This window comes from Herpailurus yagouaroundi, unplaced genomic scaffold (genome assembly GCF_014898765.1).
Source record: "Herpailurus yagouaroundi ecotype Mexico unplaced genomic scaffold, PumYag 100, whole genome shotgun sequence".
Taxonomy (NCBI): Eukaryota; Metazoa; Chordata; class Mammalia; order Carnivora; family Felidae; genus Herpailurus; species Herpailurus yagouaroundi.
Window position 1 is genome coordinate 54133472 of NW_024412391.1, and position 17132 is coordinate 54150603.

The window sequence follows — 17132 nt, forward strand, 5'->3', positions numbered from 1 at the left end:
TATATTTAAATTTGAAGGTAACATCTGAATATGGCTTCTTTGACGGTTGTCACTAATTTTTCAAGGCATTAAATGATACCTTTCTGCAATTCCTTATCTTACTTAATTAAGGGATTTTTTTTTCCTGCATCATGATAACTTCTGCATAATCTGTTGTGTTTTCTCCCCCAATTTTCTTATATAATTTAGTTTTTAATATAATGCCTTTTTATATTTTATATATTTATATATATATTTATATTTTTATATTTATATTTTATATTTTTATATTTTATATATTTATATATATTTATATATATTTATATATATATATTTATATATTTTATATTTTAATATAATGCCTTTTTACTATTTTTTGTCCTTTATTCTTCTGAGTTGTAAACATTTTCAAATTTGACTTCCACTTATTGAATTCAGTTTTATATAGAAAAAGTAGGTTATCTGTCACCTCCAATGAGATTTTTAATTCAAAATACAGTTATTTAATACCTACATGAAATCCCTTATGACATAAAATTATTCCTTCTTTGTTCCCAATCCTATGATTGAATCATCTTCTTTAATCTTACTGTTGTCTTCACTTAGTAGTGTCATTTCAGAAAGCGATTGAATTCTGATAATTCCAGTAAGTTATTTCCACCTAGAATGCTGCTTTGCATATCTGGTTTTTTGTTTCTCCTCCCTGGGAAGAAGCTTTAGAGGCACAATTCTACTATCTGTGAGCTTCTTCCTGAGAAATAATTCCGCTCTGATTCTTGGAGGGAGCTTGGCCAATCTACTTTTTGCTGGTTAATACTGACAAAAATTAGCACCAGTCTGGTCTGGATGCAACTCTTTTTGTAAGTTGTAATTGAAAGCATGCTTCTTGGAAGAAAATAGAGTTTTTAATGCAATGTTAAACACTTTTCTGTGGAACCTGGGGATGAAGATTTTGGATACTATTTACCCATTTAACCAATAGTCAAGAATCTAATGATCATTAACTATGCATCCTTTTCTTTTTAACTGCTGAAAACTATTCCAACAATAATTCCCCCCCTTTCCCTCTCTCTCTCTCTCTCTCTCTCTCTCTCTCTCTCTCTCTCTCTCTCTCACACACACACACGCACACACACAGCTACTAACAAAATATGTTTGCATTGATCCATTTAAGTTTTTCCCTTGTATTAAGTTTGTAATTAAAAATTTGAATCTAAAATATACAGGAAAAACTTAAAGTTTTTCTGCTCTGAGAGAATCATCAACATTTTCCCACTAATTGTGTTTCTACCTAGACCTCCACTCAAGATGAAACTCTTGTGCATAATCTTTCTGTCCCCCTTGTCATTTCTCATGCGTTCTGGAAACAGTACCCATTTCCCTCCAATGTCTAGTATATATTGCTTTTCTGCTTATGTACCTACCCTATCTGAGAATGTTTGCCTCATCATCTGGCTTTATCCCCTTGACTTAGGTATATTAATGTCAATTTATCAATGTCCCTTAGATTTAACTCCCAAACTAGGCACTCTTTCATAGTAGGAGGAATCATGTAACACAAAATTCTAGCCTTTGACATCTTTCCAATTTTCAAGTACAGAAAGCAGGGTTTTTTTTTTCTTACTTTATTGTTAATAGGTTATTTCTATAAAGATGTATCCTTTATCTAAATACTTTGATGTTTCAGAGATGTCTTAATAGTCATATATAGGACCAGATCTTTATAGAATTAGCAAATTGATCTAGTAAGTATTTATTGAGTATCTACTATGAATATAGTACTTTATTTGATGTTATAGCTTAATTTAGGAGACTTTTCTTTTACTATCTACAATTTAGCTAAGAAAATAAGACTTATATGTGTGAAACCTAATAAAAATACTAATAAGAGAATGATAATGTAAATTACTGATGTTCACTAAAATAGATAATTTCATTAGAGCATGTCATCACAGCCAGGTTTTTGAAAATTGATGTGAAGTAGAAAAACAATTATGAGGAAACCATTTTACTAAAGAAGGAATAGCTGATTATACCAGTATGGCCACAAAAGTGGATTCTGTATAGTAAAGAAGTGAGAACCACGGTTAGAAAGGTTAATTAGGTTGTTTGTGGAGAGATTTAAATTGTAATGTCAAGTACGTGCTGAAAGTAAGGTGGGTTTGATAATGAAAATGGTGTCCTAGTGAGATGAGAGCTGTAGCCAAAAGCAAAGAAGAGTAGCCAGCTGGGACATCCTAGACCACTCCAGTTAAGACATCCTAGGTAGCATCCAGCATCCCTGTAGCATCCAGCCAAAGGATGGTGCGGATGCAGACTTTGAGCAGTTGGAGTGTGACTGGCGAGGGATGTCACAGTAGAAAGCTAGCAGGGCTGCTGGGCAAGTTGTGTAGGATCAAAACATTCTGCTAATTAAAAAGGACATTGTGTATGAGAACATTTATTTCAACTTTATTAAGCTGTGGAATTGATAGTAAGAATGATGTTAAAAGAAAATAAAGGATGACAGTGTGACAAATCCCAGGTCTAGAAATAATTGACATAACAATGAACTGCTTGTTTCTCAGAGTAGACATCTGCTTTTTGGTTGCCCATGTTTTACCCCCCTGTGCTATGGCGCTAAACACTGCAAAGTTTGGGTCTTTCCTATCTTTATCTGTTAAGCAAAGTAACAGTGGTGGACCCCAGAGTTTTGTTAACTGATTATTTTTTCTTAGTTAACTCTTTGTACGGATACTTATTGAATACCTACAGTATGGGTAAGGCATTAAGAAAAAAGGAGACTGAAACTGCTATGTGATGATTATGTTAATAAGTAACTCCAAGTGCATATCATACTGTTTTATTACCGAGGTTTTCAGGAGACAGCTGTTTAACTCAAATTATCAAGAGACAAATGCTTTTCATTTGGATAGGACTGTTTTGTTTTTCTCAAACTCTCATCAATAAGTGACTGCTTTTTCCTGAAGTTTTGGAAAAGTATACACAGCAAACTTTTATCTTCATATCCACTAGGGGGCAGTGTGTTACCGTTAGATTTTTTTTTCCTTCCATATCAGGAAAATCTATACAATTTTTTTATTTGATATTATCTTATAAATGTAACAAAAGTGTTAAAAGATTTTTAAGTCAACAATGTAGCATTTTATATATTGTTTATGATATATTTTTGTATATTGTATACGCTCTCTGTAAATGTATGTTATAGTGAGCTTTTAATTGGAGTGCTTGACAGTTTTGACATTTTGATATTATTTTGCATAAGTTCACCAAAACAAGGATAGCTGGAAGAAGGATATTAATATCAAAATAAGAGCAACCTGAATTTCAGGATGGTTTTGTAACTCATAGAAATTGAATTAGGGTTTAGGTATGGAATTTGCTGAGGCAACATAATGCTTACGCTTCAAAAAGAGCTGTGTAATCTAGTGACATATCTAAAGCCTAAATTAATATATACATATATTTTAACTTTATAGTCTTCCTTTTAACACAGTACATTGTTTTCTTTAGGAGTGATGTGTAGGGAGGATGAGTATCTCTAAAAGATTTCCTTTCAGGTTGTCTGTAAAGATTTGGACAACAATGATGTCATAGCTTTTCCTGCTATTCTTTGACAACATATTCTGCAAAATAGACATAAATTTGGTTCTAACAGCATACTATAAATTTGTTTATGCCTCTTTAATTCAAAGACTCAGAGCAGTGTAGTACAGGGATAGAATTTAATGTTTAAAAAAAATCTTTTAAAAAGTTTTTAGAGTTCATGTACACTGGGAAAGGTTCTGCCATAAGTTGTCCTTGAGAAAATGGAAGGGAACATTCGGAGAGTAAGGAATTTCGAAGACATAGGCTTTATATGAAAATGGCACTACTGGTAGCTGATACGGAGGAGGGAAAAGAGGAGCTGCTATAAATTATGAAACCATTCCTGTCATTCCCAGTCTTCTATGAAAATAACACCTCCTACTTTCCCCGAGTTCCCAAATTTTGCCAGCTGCTTCAAAGTCCCGTGAGAATTTTTGCACCAAAACTTTACTCCTTTATGGAAGTTGATAGATACACACAACCATCATATGGACACCTATGTATCAACTGGAAAAGAAACCAACTACATACAGACAGACTAAAGACCAGGATTCCATTGACATTCCATTGATTTAATTGCTGTGGAGTAAATTTAGAATTACCTTCTGTGTTTAAGGCAATAATTGCAACTTCTGTGCATCTTTCATCTCAACATAGGGCATTTCATCTTAATCTTGAAATGACAAAGGATAAAGAAATAGCTAAATGTGATGTTTCTAGATGAAGTCCATATGAAATCCATATGAATTTTAATCCCAAATAATTCAGTTTGAGAGTATATGAAATTAAAAATAGCTATTATATGTTGATATTTCATCTAATGTTCTTCCTAATATGAAAAAGCATGGTAAACTATCCAGGATCTCAATGAACAATTGTTAATGTATTGAATAAAATTAAGGACAAAATTTTTGTTGTTTCCTTTCATGTGATGTCCAAGATATTTTTCTTAAGCTCTATGTCAGTGGAAAGCTAAGGCCTTGTGATTTATTAACATAATTCTTTCTTGGACTATCTAATGAAGACAAAAATATTCAAACAAAAAGTGTTCATATAGATTTTTAAGATTTTTTATGAAGATAAATATTTCCTGGAAATTTGGACAGTGTTCTATATTATTGACTTTATGTGATAACAAATCAAATTTAGTTACCAGGATTTAAACAGTCTTGAAACTAAATATTAGAACAACTTACTCTACTTACTAGAAGAGTAAGTTGTGTTCTGTTTGGAAATTTTGAAAATAAAACACACTGAAGAAATAAGAATAGCCATAAATCCATCATCCAAAAAGAACTGTTGTTAATTTTTTGCTATTTTCCCCTCTAGTATTTCAAGAAATCAGACCACTGTATTCTTTATTTCCTTTCTTTCTGGCTTCCAATTTTTTGTTTAAATACATTTGTAACCAAAGAAAGTAAATGCTGTATTTTTTAGCTAAAAGTTATGTTTTTATTGTTTTATGACAGGTTAGAATTGGCAATTTTTATGATTTTTCTCAAAAATTTTACATTGCTATGAAGTGAGCAAGATAAAAGAAGTACTTACGATTATGACAATAATTTAGATTTAACACAAACTTTAACACATTTTGTATCATTAAATACTCTCCTGTTTTTCTTTAAACTCACGAAATGTATGCTTTTGATTTTTATGTGTGAGAATGTAAAAATTGGTGTGCCGTGTTTACAGTTTATGCTCTTTATGACTTGTGAGTAGAAATTAAGGTAAACCTAAAGCCTGGAAATTACTAGAATTACAGATAGTATATGAACTGTTGATAAATGTAATTTTGGTAATTTTATTTATGTGTGTGTGTGTGTGTGTAGGGGGGAGTTTGGGTACTCACTTTTCTTGCAATATCTTTGCAAGGTCTAGCCTCTCACAGTGATATGCCACCATGAAAATTAGTCATGATTTCTTGTTCCCTCAGTATTTCTTGTCCATCCTGGGCTCTGCGGTTTTTGCCTTTTTCTCACCCTTTGCTTGTACCTCCTTCAGGCATTTTTCCAGCCTTATGTGGTCTTACCACACTCCGAATTCTCTCATCCCTTTAGGGCCAGCTGTAACAATACTACCTTCAGCCTCATCTTTTGCACATTTAGGTACATGACATTGCACTGCTTGTCTAGAAATGGGGTTGACTGTTTTTTTGCTTGTTAGTTTCATGTAGTGAATATTCCCAGGTGACATGGCTGCTGAGATAACCCATAGGTGATTTTCTAAATGTCCCAAACAAATTTTCTGGTGGTGCGCTGGGGTGTAACAGTAGATAAGGAAGCGGTAGGGAAGTGAAATAGTAGTTGGTCACAGGTATTAAGATGATTATAGCAACAATTCACCATTTCTCTCTCTGTGCTTTGGTTGGGATATGTATGTATTTATTTTAATCTGCCCTCAGGATCATCAGCCCTGCCCATCTCATATTAAACCACTACAATTAGTTATTAGTTTCAAGTGTTACATCGTATAGTTGTAAAACATTCTTTATTATAGGTCCCATTCTCTGTTGAAAATGTCCATTTTTCATCAATGTTGCCATCTCTTCCCTATCTTTTTTTAACATATTAATTATAGTTATTTTGAAATTCTTTCAGGCCAATTCTAACATATGGACCATGTCTGAAAATGGTGCAATATATGGATCCAATATATGGATCATTTTCTCTCCCTTATGTTTTTTTTCCTGCTTTTTTTGCTTTCTGCCTCTTTACTCACCTAGTAAGATTTTATTATATGCCATACTTGAGTTATAAAACGTTTTAAACGCTCTAGCTTATTTTATCTTCCTCCAAAGAATATTAAAATTTGTTCTGGAAAGCATTTGTATTATTGGGAGATCAACCTGATCTTCTGGAGACTGTTTAACCTTTGTTAGGGCCGGTCCAATTCAATTTTGTCTTTATTCCCAGGCTTCACGCATAGTCTTTTAGAGCTCTGAACTGCAAGCCATGGGTATTCACCAAGGTCTCTTCATTCTAGCCGAACTCAGATCTAACCTTCTTGTCCTCAGTATGGTGTAGCCTCTGAAACTTTTGCTCAGCTCCCCAGCTTTCCAGCAGTTATTCTCTGCTAGACCCCATTGAGTTTCTTCCTGTGTAAGCCCAGTTTAAAAGCTGGCCAAGGAATCAAGGAATTTTTAGCAGATTTTTAGAACTTCTCTCAAGTCCCCACTCCCAGGGACTTTGCCTGCAGAAGTCCAACGACCTTAACAACTCTAAATTGCAATCTGTGTCTTTTCTGCCTGAGAAATTATCATTCTTCTCTTCTTGGGCTCTGTATGACTTTATACTTTGGAAAAAATCTCTCAACACGATAGCAGGGGTGAATGTTAGCTAATAGGCTTGTCTTTCAAGGGTTGTAGACATAGAGAGGTGACTGTCCAAGACCTGCAACAGTATTTTTACATATGGTAGATCATCAGATTAAACTGTCACATATGATCAGAGGGTGATATCAGCCCCTCTGTCATGTGTGAAATTAGCGCACACCATAAAATAATTCTAATAGTTATTATGAATGGATATTTACCTAAGTCTGTGGTTTACGGGTGTCTGATGTAGTCCCCACAGACAAGCTGTGATGTAGCTAATATTGTTATCTCTGTTTTAGATGAAAAAAAAAAAGAACTATGAAACTACATAATTTGCTAAAAATCACTTGAATATTGTAAAGCCTGTATTTTAGTACCAGCGGACTCATGATAGAGTTGGTGCCCTTATCAGTTGCATAATTTATTAAAAGAATAGTGTATTGGGGCGCCTGGGTGGCGCAGTCGGTTAGGCGTCCGACTTCAGCCAGGTCACGATCTCGCGGTCCGTGAGTTCGAGCCCCGCGTTGGGCTCTGGGCTGATGGCTCAGAGCCTGGAGCCTGTTTCCGATTCTGTGACTCCCTCTCTCTCTGCCCTTCCCCCTTTCATGCTCTGTCTCTCTCTGTCCCAAAAATAAATAAACGTTGAAAAAAAAAAAAGAATAGTGTATTTTATTTAAGGAATGTACAAATGGGCTGGTGTGCACAAGTTACCTTTGTAATTCAAGGTTTCTAATTCTGGCACATAAATCGAGAAATATTTTTAAATTGAACATACATGCCCTGCACCCAGGTTCCCCTATTTTTAACTGCTAAAATCCATAGTTCATTCACATATCCTTAGTTTTACTTAGTGTATTTTCTTATTACAGGATATTTTATTACTTTTTGTTGTCATGTCTCTTTAGGCTCCTCTTGGCGATGACAGTTTCTCAGACTTGTGTTTTGATAAACTTCACAATTTTGAGGAGGACTGGTCAGATATATTGTAGGATGCCCTCTTTTGTTTGTACGTAATGTTTTCTCATGATTAGACTGGGCTTATGGGTTTTGGGGAGGAAGACCACAGCAGTAAATGCCATTTCGTTATATCATACCAAGAGTGTGCACTATCAACAGGAGTTTTCAGTATTTATGTTGAATTTGCTTAGTTTTAACATTAAACATTTTTATTATATAATACCTGGTATACACAAGGGAATGCACATATGTATACATATACATGTGTGTGTGTGTGTGTGTGTGAGAGAGAGAGAGAGAGAGAGAGAGAGAGAGAGAGAGAGAATGATAATAAAATGACCACCTGTAAGGCCCCTGTGTTCCCCCCCCCCAAGGGTTAAAAACACTGGTTTGCATATCCCCTGGCAGCAAGAAATGCTTTTTTAAAGATCTCAGCCAGGGCACCTGGGTGACTCAGCCATTAATCATCTGACTTCGGCTCGGGTCATGATGTCATGGTTTATGGGTTCAAGGAGCTCGAGCCCCACTTTGGATAAAACACAAACCCCCGGTGAGTGCCACTTTCCTCTCTCCCCCTCTGCCCCTCACTATTTACACCCTCTCTCTCTCTCACTCTCAAAAAAAATATCTATGTGAATTTGCATTTTTTCAAAACTACATTAGCAATACTTTTATAGAGGTAAGAAATTTTGAGATGAGTTTGAAATCCACACATTATTTGAATATCTGCTTTTGTACATACTAGAATTTTCTGATTATAGGTGTGTCTCAGCATCTTGTTTAATCACTTTTTAAATTTCTCTATTTTTCAGGAATAAAGTAAGCTCAGGAGGGAAAACAATAGAATAATATAGTTTCTTCTCACTGAATTAAAATCGTTCTAAATGATGCCTATAAAGATGGCACAAATAAATTAACCTTTAAAAGAGCATTCTTACTTAAATTCATTGTTTAAAAATGTGTAAGTTATGGGACTATAAAATGAGGATAGAAGCCTTATTCTAAGATAAAGAAATGTGATTTTTGTAGCCCTAGGATCTTAAATAGATTTCTTCCCCTTGTTCATTTGTTACTTGGTGGCTTTCATTATCACAAGTATAAACTGGTTTCATAGAAGCTATTCAGATAGTCTTTTTCTGTTTATTTTTAGAGGAGGAAACTTAATTTTCATCATCTTTTGTATGTCTCAATAAATGAGACAGGTGTGGGTGTGTATTATAAACTGTGCAGTATTGTAATTAATTAATCATAAGGAGTGACAAATACATATTTATAGTTAATTTGTATTTTGTTCAGTTTTAGAGTATTCTGTGTATTTATAAATGAATAACATTTTAAGCATAAACATGTATGGCTTTAGAATGATTTCTTAATATGTGATTTTCAGGAAACCTGTACAGCATTTGAAATCCAATATTGAAATGTCATTAAACTCACTTGAGGGGCGCCTGGGTGGCTCAGTCGGTTAAGCATCCGACTTCAGCTCAGGTCAGGATCTCGTGGTCTATGAGTTCCAGCCCCGTGTCGGGCTCTGGGCTGACAGCTCAGAGCCTGGAGCCTGTTTCAGATTCTGTGTCTTCCTCTCTCTCTGCCCCTCCCCCATTCATGCTCTCTCTCTGTCTCAAAAATAAACGTTAAAAAAAAAATTAAAAAAAAAACTCACTTGAGGGTCACCTGGGTGACTCACTGGGTTAAACGTCTGACTTCAGCTCAGGTTGTGATCTAACTGTTCACGAGTTCAAGCACCACATCAGGCTCTGTGCTGACAGTGCAGAGCCTGCCTGAGGTTCTCCCTTTCTCACTCTGTCTCTGTCTCTCTGCCCCTACCCCACTTGTGTGCTCCCTCTCTAAGAAATAATAATTAATTTTAAAAATCTTTAAAAAAAAAAACCTCGCTTGCAAGATGCAAAGTACTGACCATTTACCCCTTTGTGGGTTTTCCCCAGCTCCCCCCTTTCGAACACAATCAGGCAAACTGATGGAAAAGAGGAGCTTATGCAGAGGTGGTCTCTCACCAACATCCTCATAAGTGAGGAACCTTGGATCTCTGAGCTGGTGAAGGTGTGATAGTAGAAAGGTTTTGATTATATTCTTTGTGTCATTGCCAGGCTTCCTGCTAAATGTGAAAATAGAAGTCAACAAAGTAACCCAAAAGTGGTCACTGTTATTAACAAATGAGTTAAACTGAGAGGGTGATGGTTTCTCTATCATATAGCCTCCTGTGATTTGAATTCATTATAATTTGTGGAGTGCTACCATGTGTTAGGCATTGAACTAAGTGTTCCGTATTCAGAAAGAAAATGAAAAATTCTTTATATCAAGAAACTCATCATCTGGTGGAAGAGATAGATGGTTAACTCAAAAGGCTATTGCAAACTCAGTGTACCAGAGGAATTCATAGCTGTGGAAACAGATTCACCTCACCCAACCTGGCTGGAGGGCAGGAGTTAGGGTAGATTGTAACCATTGAAAACTGGGTCGAACTATAAAGAGTAACCATGGTCAGCCACACTTGAAAGGGAGTGGGATAGCTTTTCTGGCAAAGGCATTAACTGGTGCAAAGGGGGGAAAGGCTAGAAAAAGAGCTTGTTTGGGCAATCGTAAGCAGTTCTGTGTGGCTGGGAGAATTTAGTGATCATAAGGGAAAGGCAGGAAGAGGATGGAAGGGTAAAGAGGTAAAGGGTTCTGACTTGATCCTGAAGTTCAAAAGGTGGCCTTGAAAGGATTTTAGGCAGTGTAGTGAGGTGAGCAGATCTGTACTTTACATTAAGTGTTTTGATTCCTGTGTGGGAAACAGGGTGGAAGAGGACAAGACTTGAAAGAGACTGTTGGTGAAATTGCTGCAGTAATTCAGGACAGAGATGTTTTGCTGGCAGCAGGGCTTTGAATGGCTTGTATGGATTGAAAAAAACACCAAGGAGGTAGAAGCAGGAGGTACTTTGCTACACTGAACATTAGGAAAAGGCATTAAAGGGATGCCTGGGTGGCTCAGTTGGTTAAGTGTTGGACTCTTGGTTTCGGCTCAGGTCATGATCTTACGGTTCCTGAGTTTGAGCCCCACGTTGGGCTCTGTGCTGACAGCATGGAGTGTGCTTGGGATTCTTTCTCCCTCTCTCTCTTCCCCTCCTCTGCTCACTCCTCTCTCTCAAAAACAAATAAATAAACATGGGGGGGGGGAAGGAAAAGGCGTTAAGGATGATGCCCACATTTAGAGGTTGGTTACCAGGTCCTTCTTTTTGAACCTAGTGCAATTAATAACAAAAATCTTTTTAAAGATATTATCTCTCTTTTGACTTTCTTTTCCCCTTCATACTATCATCCCTTCTTCCCCTCAAGAAGAGTAAATCATTAGAGTAAACATATATTCATAGGCAGTATGATTTCAAAGGCAAAACCACATTTTAGCAACTTGTGAGAAACTCATTTCACTAATTTGCCTGATCCTTACTTCACAAACAACAAGCCGTTTTTATTTTTCCTCCCAACCAGTATTCACAGTTTATAACAAAGTCTGTTGTTGGAGAACACTCAGAAACAAGATGAAGGAAAGGTTTGCATCATTGATGAACTATTCACACTTGAGTGATGAGCCAAAGTTGGTCAGATATTGGATTAAGGGAAAATCTTTTGTTTCATACTGTTAACATTTGAAACTGTGTCAGAGTTTTCTTGGTATCTTCAGCGGATACTTTTTGCATATAATGAAAAGTGCTTGCAAAAGCATTTCTCCTTGGGGGCACCGGGTGGCTCAGTCAGTTAACCCTCTGATTTGGGCTCAGAACATGATTTCATGGTTCATGGGTTCAAGCCCTGTGTCAGGCTCTGACACTGACATCTCAGATCCTGGAGCCTGCTTCAGATTCTGTGTCTCCTTCTCTCTCTGCTCCTCCTGGCTTATGCTCTGTCTCTCTCTCTCAAAAATATATATACCTTAAATTTTTTTTTTTAATTTCTTCTTTATTTGAGGGACCAAGTATATACCAGTGGCTGTGGCCTGAGTTCCATAAATGCCTACTCTAGAGAGCAGCATACCTTGAAGAGTGGCTCATAAAAACAGTAGAATAGTGGTTATCAGCAGCTGAGTGGGGAGGAGATGGGGAGATGTTGATCAAACAGTACAAACTTTACTTATAAGTAAATAGGTTCTGGGGATTTAATGTATAACATGGTGCCTATAGGTAAATATTTTATGCTTGAAAGTTGCTAAGAGAGTAGGTCTTAAATGTTTCACTACCCTTGTAGTTAGTGGTAGCTGTATGAGGTGATGGATTAAGTTTCTTGTAGTAATCATTTCATAATTTATATGTATATTATATCATTACATTGTACACCTTAAACTTATACAATGTTATCTGTCAGTTATGTCTCTATAAAGCTGATGGAAAAAGTAAAAATGAAGAAATATTAAAAAAAAACTTGAAGTAACTATTAAATTTAATGTGTGACATCTTATTAAAAATTATTATCTTCTTTTTTATTTTTTTTTATTTTTTTAGGACGAGCAGAAGCTACAGGAAAGTTTAAGGCAAGGTGCTACGATTATTGCCACCTTAATCAAAGAAAGAAATTCTGGACTTGTTGGTCAGCTCCTGGTAGCATGAAGAACACAGAGATAATTACTTATTGGGTTTTAGAAACATTTATCTAGGTATCTCTGCTGTGCTCCCTCCCTATTATATGTAGTGGCATGTTTATATTGTCTTTTATGTCTCATAATTGATGGGATGTGATGTTTGGGTTAAAAAAGTGGATCATTGTTTATATCTGTGAAATAAAAATATACTTTTGTGCATGTCAAATATAAATCGAATCAGAAAATAAATGGAAAGTAATTGCTTTCACATAATCTTTGCACAAAAGCATAAAAGATTGAATAGAAATAATGATGGCTGAGCTAATCATCCTTGAAATGAGAATTCAGAAAACAACCATGATCTTATCTCTGTGTTAATTAGCAAATCACATTGTCTTGATACTAAAAGATACGACTTAGAAATATTCTTAATATTAAAATTGTCCTCTTTCCTTGTGATATTTTGACCTGTATTCTAATTTTCCACACCTTAAAAAATAAAAGAGGAGATAACAGGGAACTCTGGTTGAGATATTTTCACCGTTGGGCCCACATTACTCTAGGTCCATAAAGAAGATGTAATCCTCTCCTACTTTCCATTTTGAAATTGTATGTTTTCCTTGGTTTATGAAAAATAATTTTGACTTACTTTGAATGGTCTCTGATTTTTCTGGATACATTTAAAAGAAGACTGGAAATCCCCATGAAAGTGAAATTATTTTGGTCAATCCCAAATTAGTCTTTTTTGAAAAGGAGGGAGTCATTGCATCTTCAAGAATTAAATTATTTTTTGATACAGATACTGCTGTTGTTTAAAATCAAGTTTTCAATCTTTCAAATTTCCCGTGGTATATACACCTTAAATGTGTAAATGATTTTCCCTAAAACTAAATTTTACAATTATGTACATCCAATCATTAGAGATAACTTTTATTCTATATTTACATTTACTTTATAAAACACATTAGATCAGATTCCAAGACTTAGGTTACATGTGGAAACTATAAAAGCTGCAGGAGATGTTATCAGTTGAAGATCGACTGTGAAATACCTACCTTAAGGAATTTCTTCTTAACAAGTTGGATGATTTTCTCTATTTTTCTCAAGGATCTATTTTGGTGGGAGAGTTGATGTTTTACATTTCAGTAATAGTAGAATATAATGGACCTGGAGTTATTACTATAATTCATTCTCTTAAATGAAATGTATTGTTTCAGTGTAGCTTGGATGTAAATTTCTGGGCTTGCCACTTTTTTCCTCTCTCTCTAGGGATGTTAAGAAATATAAAATAAATGATATAATTCAAATTCTTGAGGATGAAAATATATGGATAATGTGTAGATTTTTGGTTAGAATGCCTATGTCATTGTTAAGGTGGTGGGTTGGCTGTGTTGCGAAAGGTTCACATCTGCACCTTTTTAAGTCTTCAGGTGAAAATGTTTTAAGAACTTGGAAGTGCTTATAAAGGCAAATAGGGAAATGTTATCAGGGTTTTAAAGAGAAAGTGCCTTTGAGTAAAAGGCAAGAATCGGACTATCTATGACACAGCAAAACTATTCTATCGATTGAGTGCTAGTTAAGTTACCTTAGATTCCAACTTATTTATGGACTGTTATGCAAGATGAAAATTTATCTAGGAGCAATGACTGTGAGTTTACCCTAGGCAATTGGAATAGTGTAATGAAGTTTTAGTTAATATTAAATTGTGCATGAAATAATTACCATCATCATCATCACCTTATCATAGCATTCAATCTTTTTCTTTACAGTTTATAAAGTGATTCACAGCTTTGAAAATAATTTAAAGAAGTCTTCTCACATCCTTGACTGCTTAGATGGAACTGGAGGTTCAGGGATCTTTAACTGCCTTGTCCACAGCCATGGGGCTGCGTAGTGACAAAAAGTAGGGATTAAACTCAGGACCACTCATAGTAAGTTTCAAGCTCATCTCCCTGTTTAATCATATTGCTGGCAAAGGACATCCAGCCGAAAAGCTATGGGAAGTAAGCCAGAGGCTCCAAATGTGCATTGGAGGAATGGATAAGGAGGGACAGATCATCCCAATGACCAGAGGAAAGTCCTGAAGCTTTTGGCTTTCTAGCCATCTTTCCAACATAGACTAATTGGTAATTATACCTAGAGGTGAAGGGAATGGAGAGAAGTATTAGCCAAGAGAGAAAGATAAACTGATTGTTTTTATTGTTTAAGAGATCCAGAGGCAAACTTTATAGTTACATTTTCATCACTGCTTCTGTAAACTTAATTACTTTCATGGGAACTGTCTTTTTTTCACTTTATTTTCCCAAATATCGTTAAAAATAATAGTAATTTATGCTTCAGGGGTGTGCATTGTCCTCTACCTGTGGAAAGTTCTGTGGAAAGACTCTTTTTTCTAAATGTTTGCTAATTGAGTGCAATTTAATTAGCCTTTTAAAGAATTTAACAGTGTGTTCAATGGTTTGGTTAATGACATACTGGTAAGAGGTATAAATTTTTTAAAACCGCTCAGTTTGAGAGATAACTTGTTGCAAGTATATGAATTTACAGGTAAGAATTAGACTTCTGTATTCCACTCAGAGCCATTCTTTCTGTGGTCACTTTAAGCGATTTGCATTGGCTCAACAGGTAAATTTATACTTTCATACTGGATCTTTAGCACTATAAAACTTTACTATGTATAAATACAATGATCATTTTATAAAAATTACAATGCAGTAAAACATTTTCTTATATTAAATCTTCAAATTTTATTTCCTTTTAATATTGAAACTACTTAGGCCAAGGAAAAATAAGTAATAGTTTAAGTGTTAAAGCCATTTTGATGAAGAAAGATTGAATTTTAAAAGTTTAATTCAAAAATAAACAGAATAAATGAAAAATACTTATCATGTTGGGCTTTATTAGTATGGTTTAAAATAAGTCAGAACTGGCTGTGTGAGGTGCCTGGGGTACTGTACCATTTTATATGTTCTTGTACATTTTTAGTTTCAAAATTGTGAAAAATGTACATATTTTTTTAAATGACAGCAACACACTATTCAAGATTTTCAATATATTCTCTTTATAAAGCAAAATATGTGTTTGATAATTAAGTGGTTGGTATTTTAATATCCAATGGCAGTTATCATTGATATTTAGTGTATATATACATATTTTTAAAACTAACTCAATTACAATTGAATAAATATAACATTTACTCTCAGAAAATAACAGTGATGTTTTATTTTATAGAATTTGAGATCCAGATTTATTATTCTGTAAAATATATTAAAAATGTGCAAAATCTGAAGTCTCAGGTTTTTTTTTTTCTTCTTTCCCTCATATTTAGCAGGTTTCCTAGCAATTAAAATGGCTGCTGAGAATATAAAAGCTATATTCAGTCACAGTGGAACGGAGTACTGTGATTACTTAACAGTGTCTGCATGGGGGTAGTGAATTGAATTTGGTTCAGAAATATTCTTTCTTTCCACTTAGCTTCCATAGGAGGAATATATGTGCACACCTTGACTTTGGGATTCACCGTGTAAGCTGCTCTGACCAGCAGAGTGAGGCACAAGTGGCTTGTGTATGCTTGAGACTAGACTTAAGAGACTTTGCATGTTGCCACTTGCTCCGTTCCTCTCTTGCTCCCACCATGAGATGAACATGTCCTACCTGGCCTGGTGTCTCCAAAGGAAAACAAAAGCCCAGATCAGCTGATGTCCAGATAATCAACAAATGGATGAAGAGGCCCGGCTGAGAGCAGCAGGGTTCCCCAGGCCAGTTCAGGTGACCTCCACCAGACAGGTGAGCTAAAGCAACGCTCAGTGTTGTTTGCTAATACTATGTTTTGAAACTTTTTATTGCACCCCAAGTGGTAACCAAGGAAAGAACATCTGTGGCAGTGCATCAGTATGTTTGTCCTCACAAATCTAGGATATATCTACAGACACACATTTTGCTAAGTAGAATGCTTGTGAGGAGAAATGTTGGTCCCAAAGTACTAGAAGGTCCTGAGGGTTTCTTCCTCCCTATTTAATAGTTACTAAAAGAAAAACAGACCTGAAAGTTTTAGTAAAGTTTACAAAGGAAGTTAAACTTTCTTGGGCCTAAAATGATACTGAATTGAAATATAGGCATTTATTTATTTTTTTTTTTAATTTTTTTTTTCAACGTTTTTATTTATTTTTGGGACAGAGAGAGACAGAGCATGAACGGGGGAGGGGCAGAGAGAGAGGGAGACACAGAATCGGAAACAGGCTCCAGGCTCCGAGCCATCAGCCCAGAGCCTGACGCCGGGCTCGAACCCACGGACCGCGAGATCGTGACCTGGCTGAAGTCGGACGCCTAACCGACTGCGCCACCCAGGCGCCCCGAAATATAGGCATTTAAAATAATAATAAAAATAACTAACATTTATTGAATGAGTGCTATGTTCTAGAAATTGTTCTTAGTGCTTTGCATGTATCTTTTTTTTTTTCTTCATAATAACTTTATGTGCCAGGTTGTGTACCAATCTCTGTTTTAAAAAATGAAGAAACCAAGGCATATACATTTCAAATAACTTCTTGAGAGTAAGAGTCACCCAAGCAGCATGTGGGAGAAATGAGGTTCACAAAGGGCTTTCTCACTTTAGAGCTCATATTCCTAAACACAATGGCATGCAATATTACAAAAACATAATACTTTAAGATCTGTTAAAGAATGACTCTCGGGGCGCCTGGGTGGCGCAGTCGGCTAGGC

At 35.5% G+C, this 17132-nt stretch overlaps 1 protein-coding gene across 2 annotated transcripts in view; it reads left to right on the plus strand.

Moving 5' to 3' along the window:
• The window catches only part of CRPPA (CDP-L-ribitol pyrophosphorylase A), a 345176-nt gene extending 331459 nt beyond the window's left edge, over positions 1-13717 (plus strand). Inside the window, exon 11 of one of the 2 annotated variants that reach the window (XM_040472524.1) lies at positions 12334-12436. Coding sequence is in view for 1 of the 2 variants with exons in the window: in XM_040472523.1 (XP_040328457.1) it covers positions 12334-12438 (105 nt within the window). In the remaining variant the exon portion in view is untranslated. Of the gene's footprint in view, positions 1-12333 lie in introns of both variants that reach the window. The other variant, XM_040472523.1, reaches the window with a different exon arrangement.
• Positions 13718-17132: the final 3415 nt, after the last annotated feature.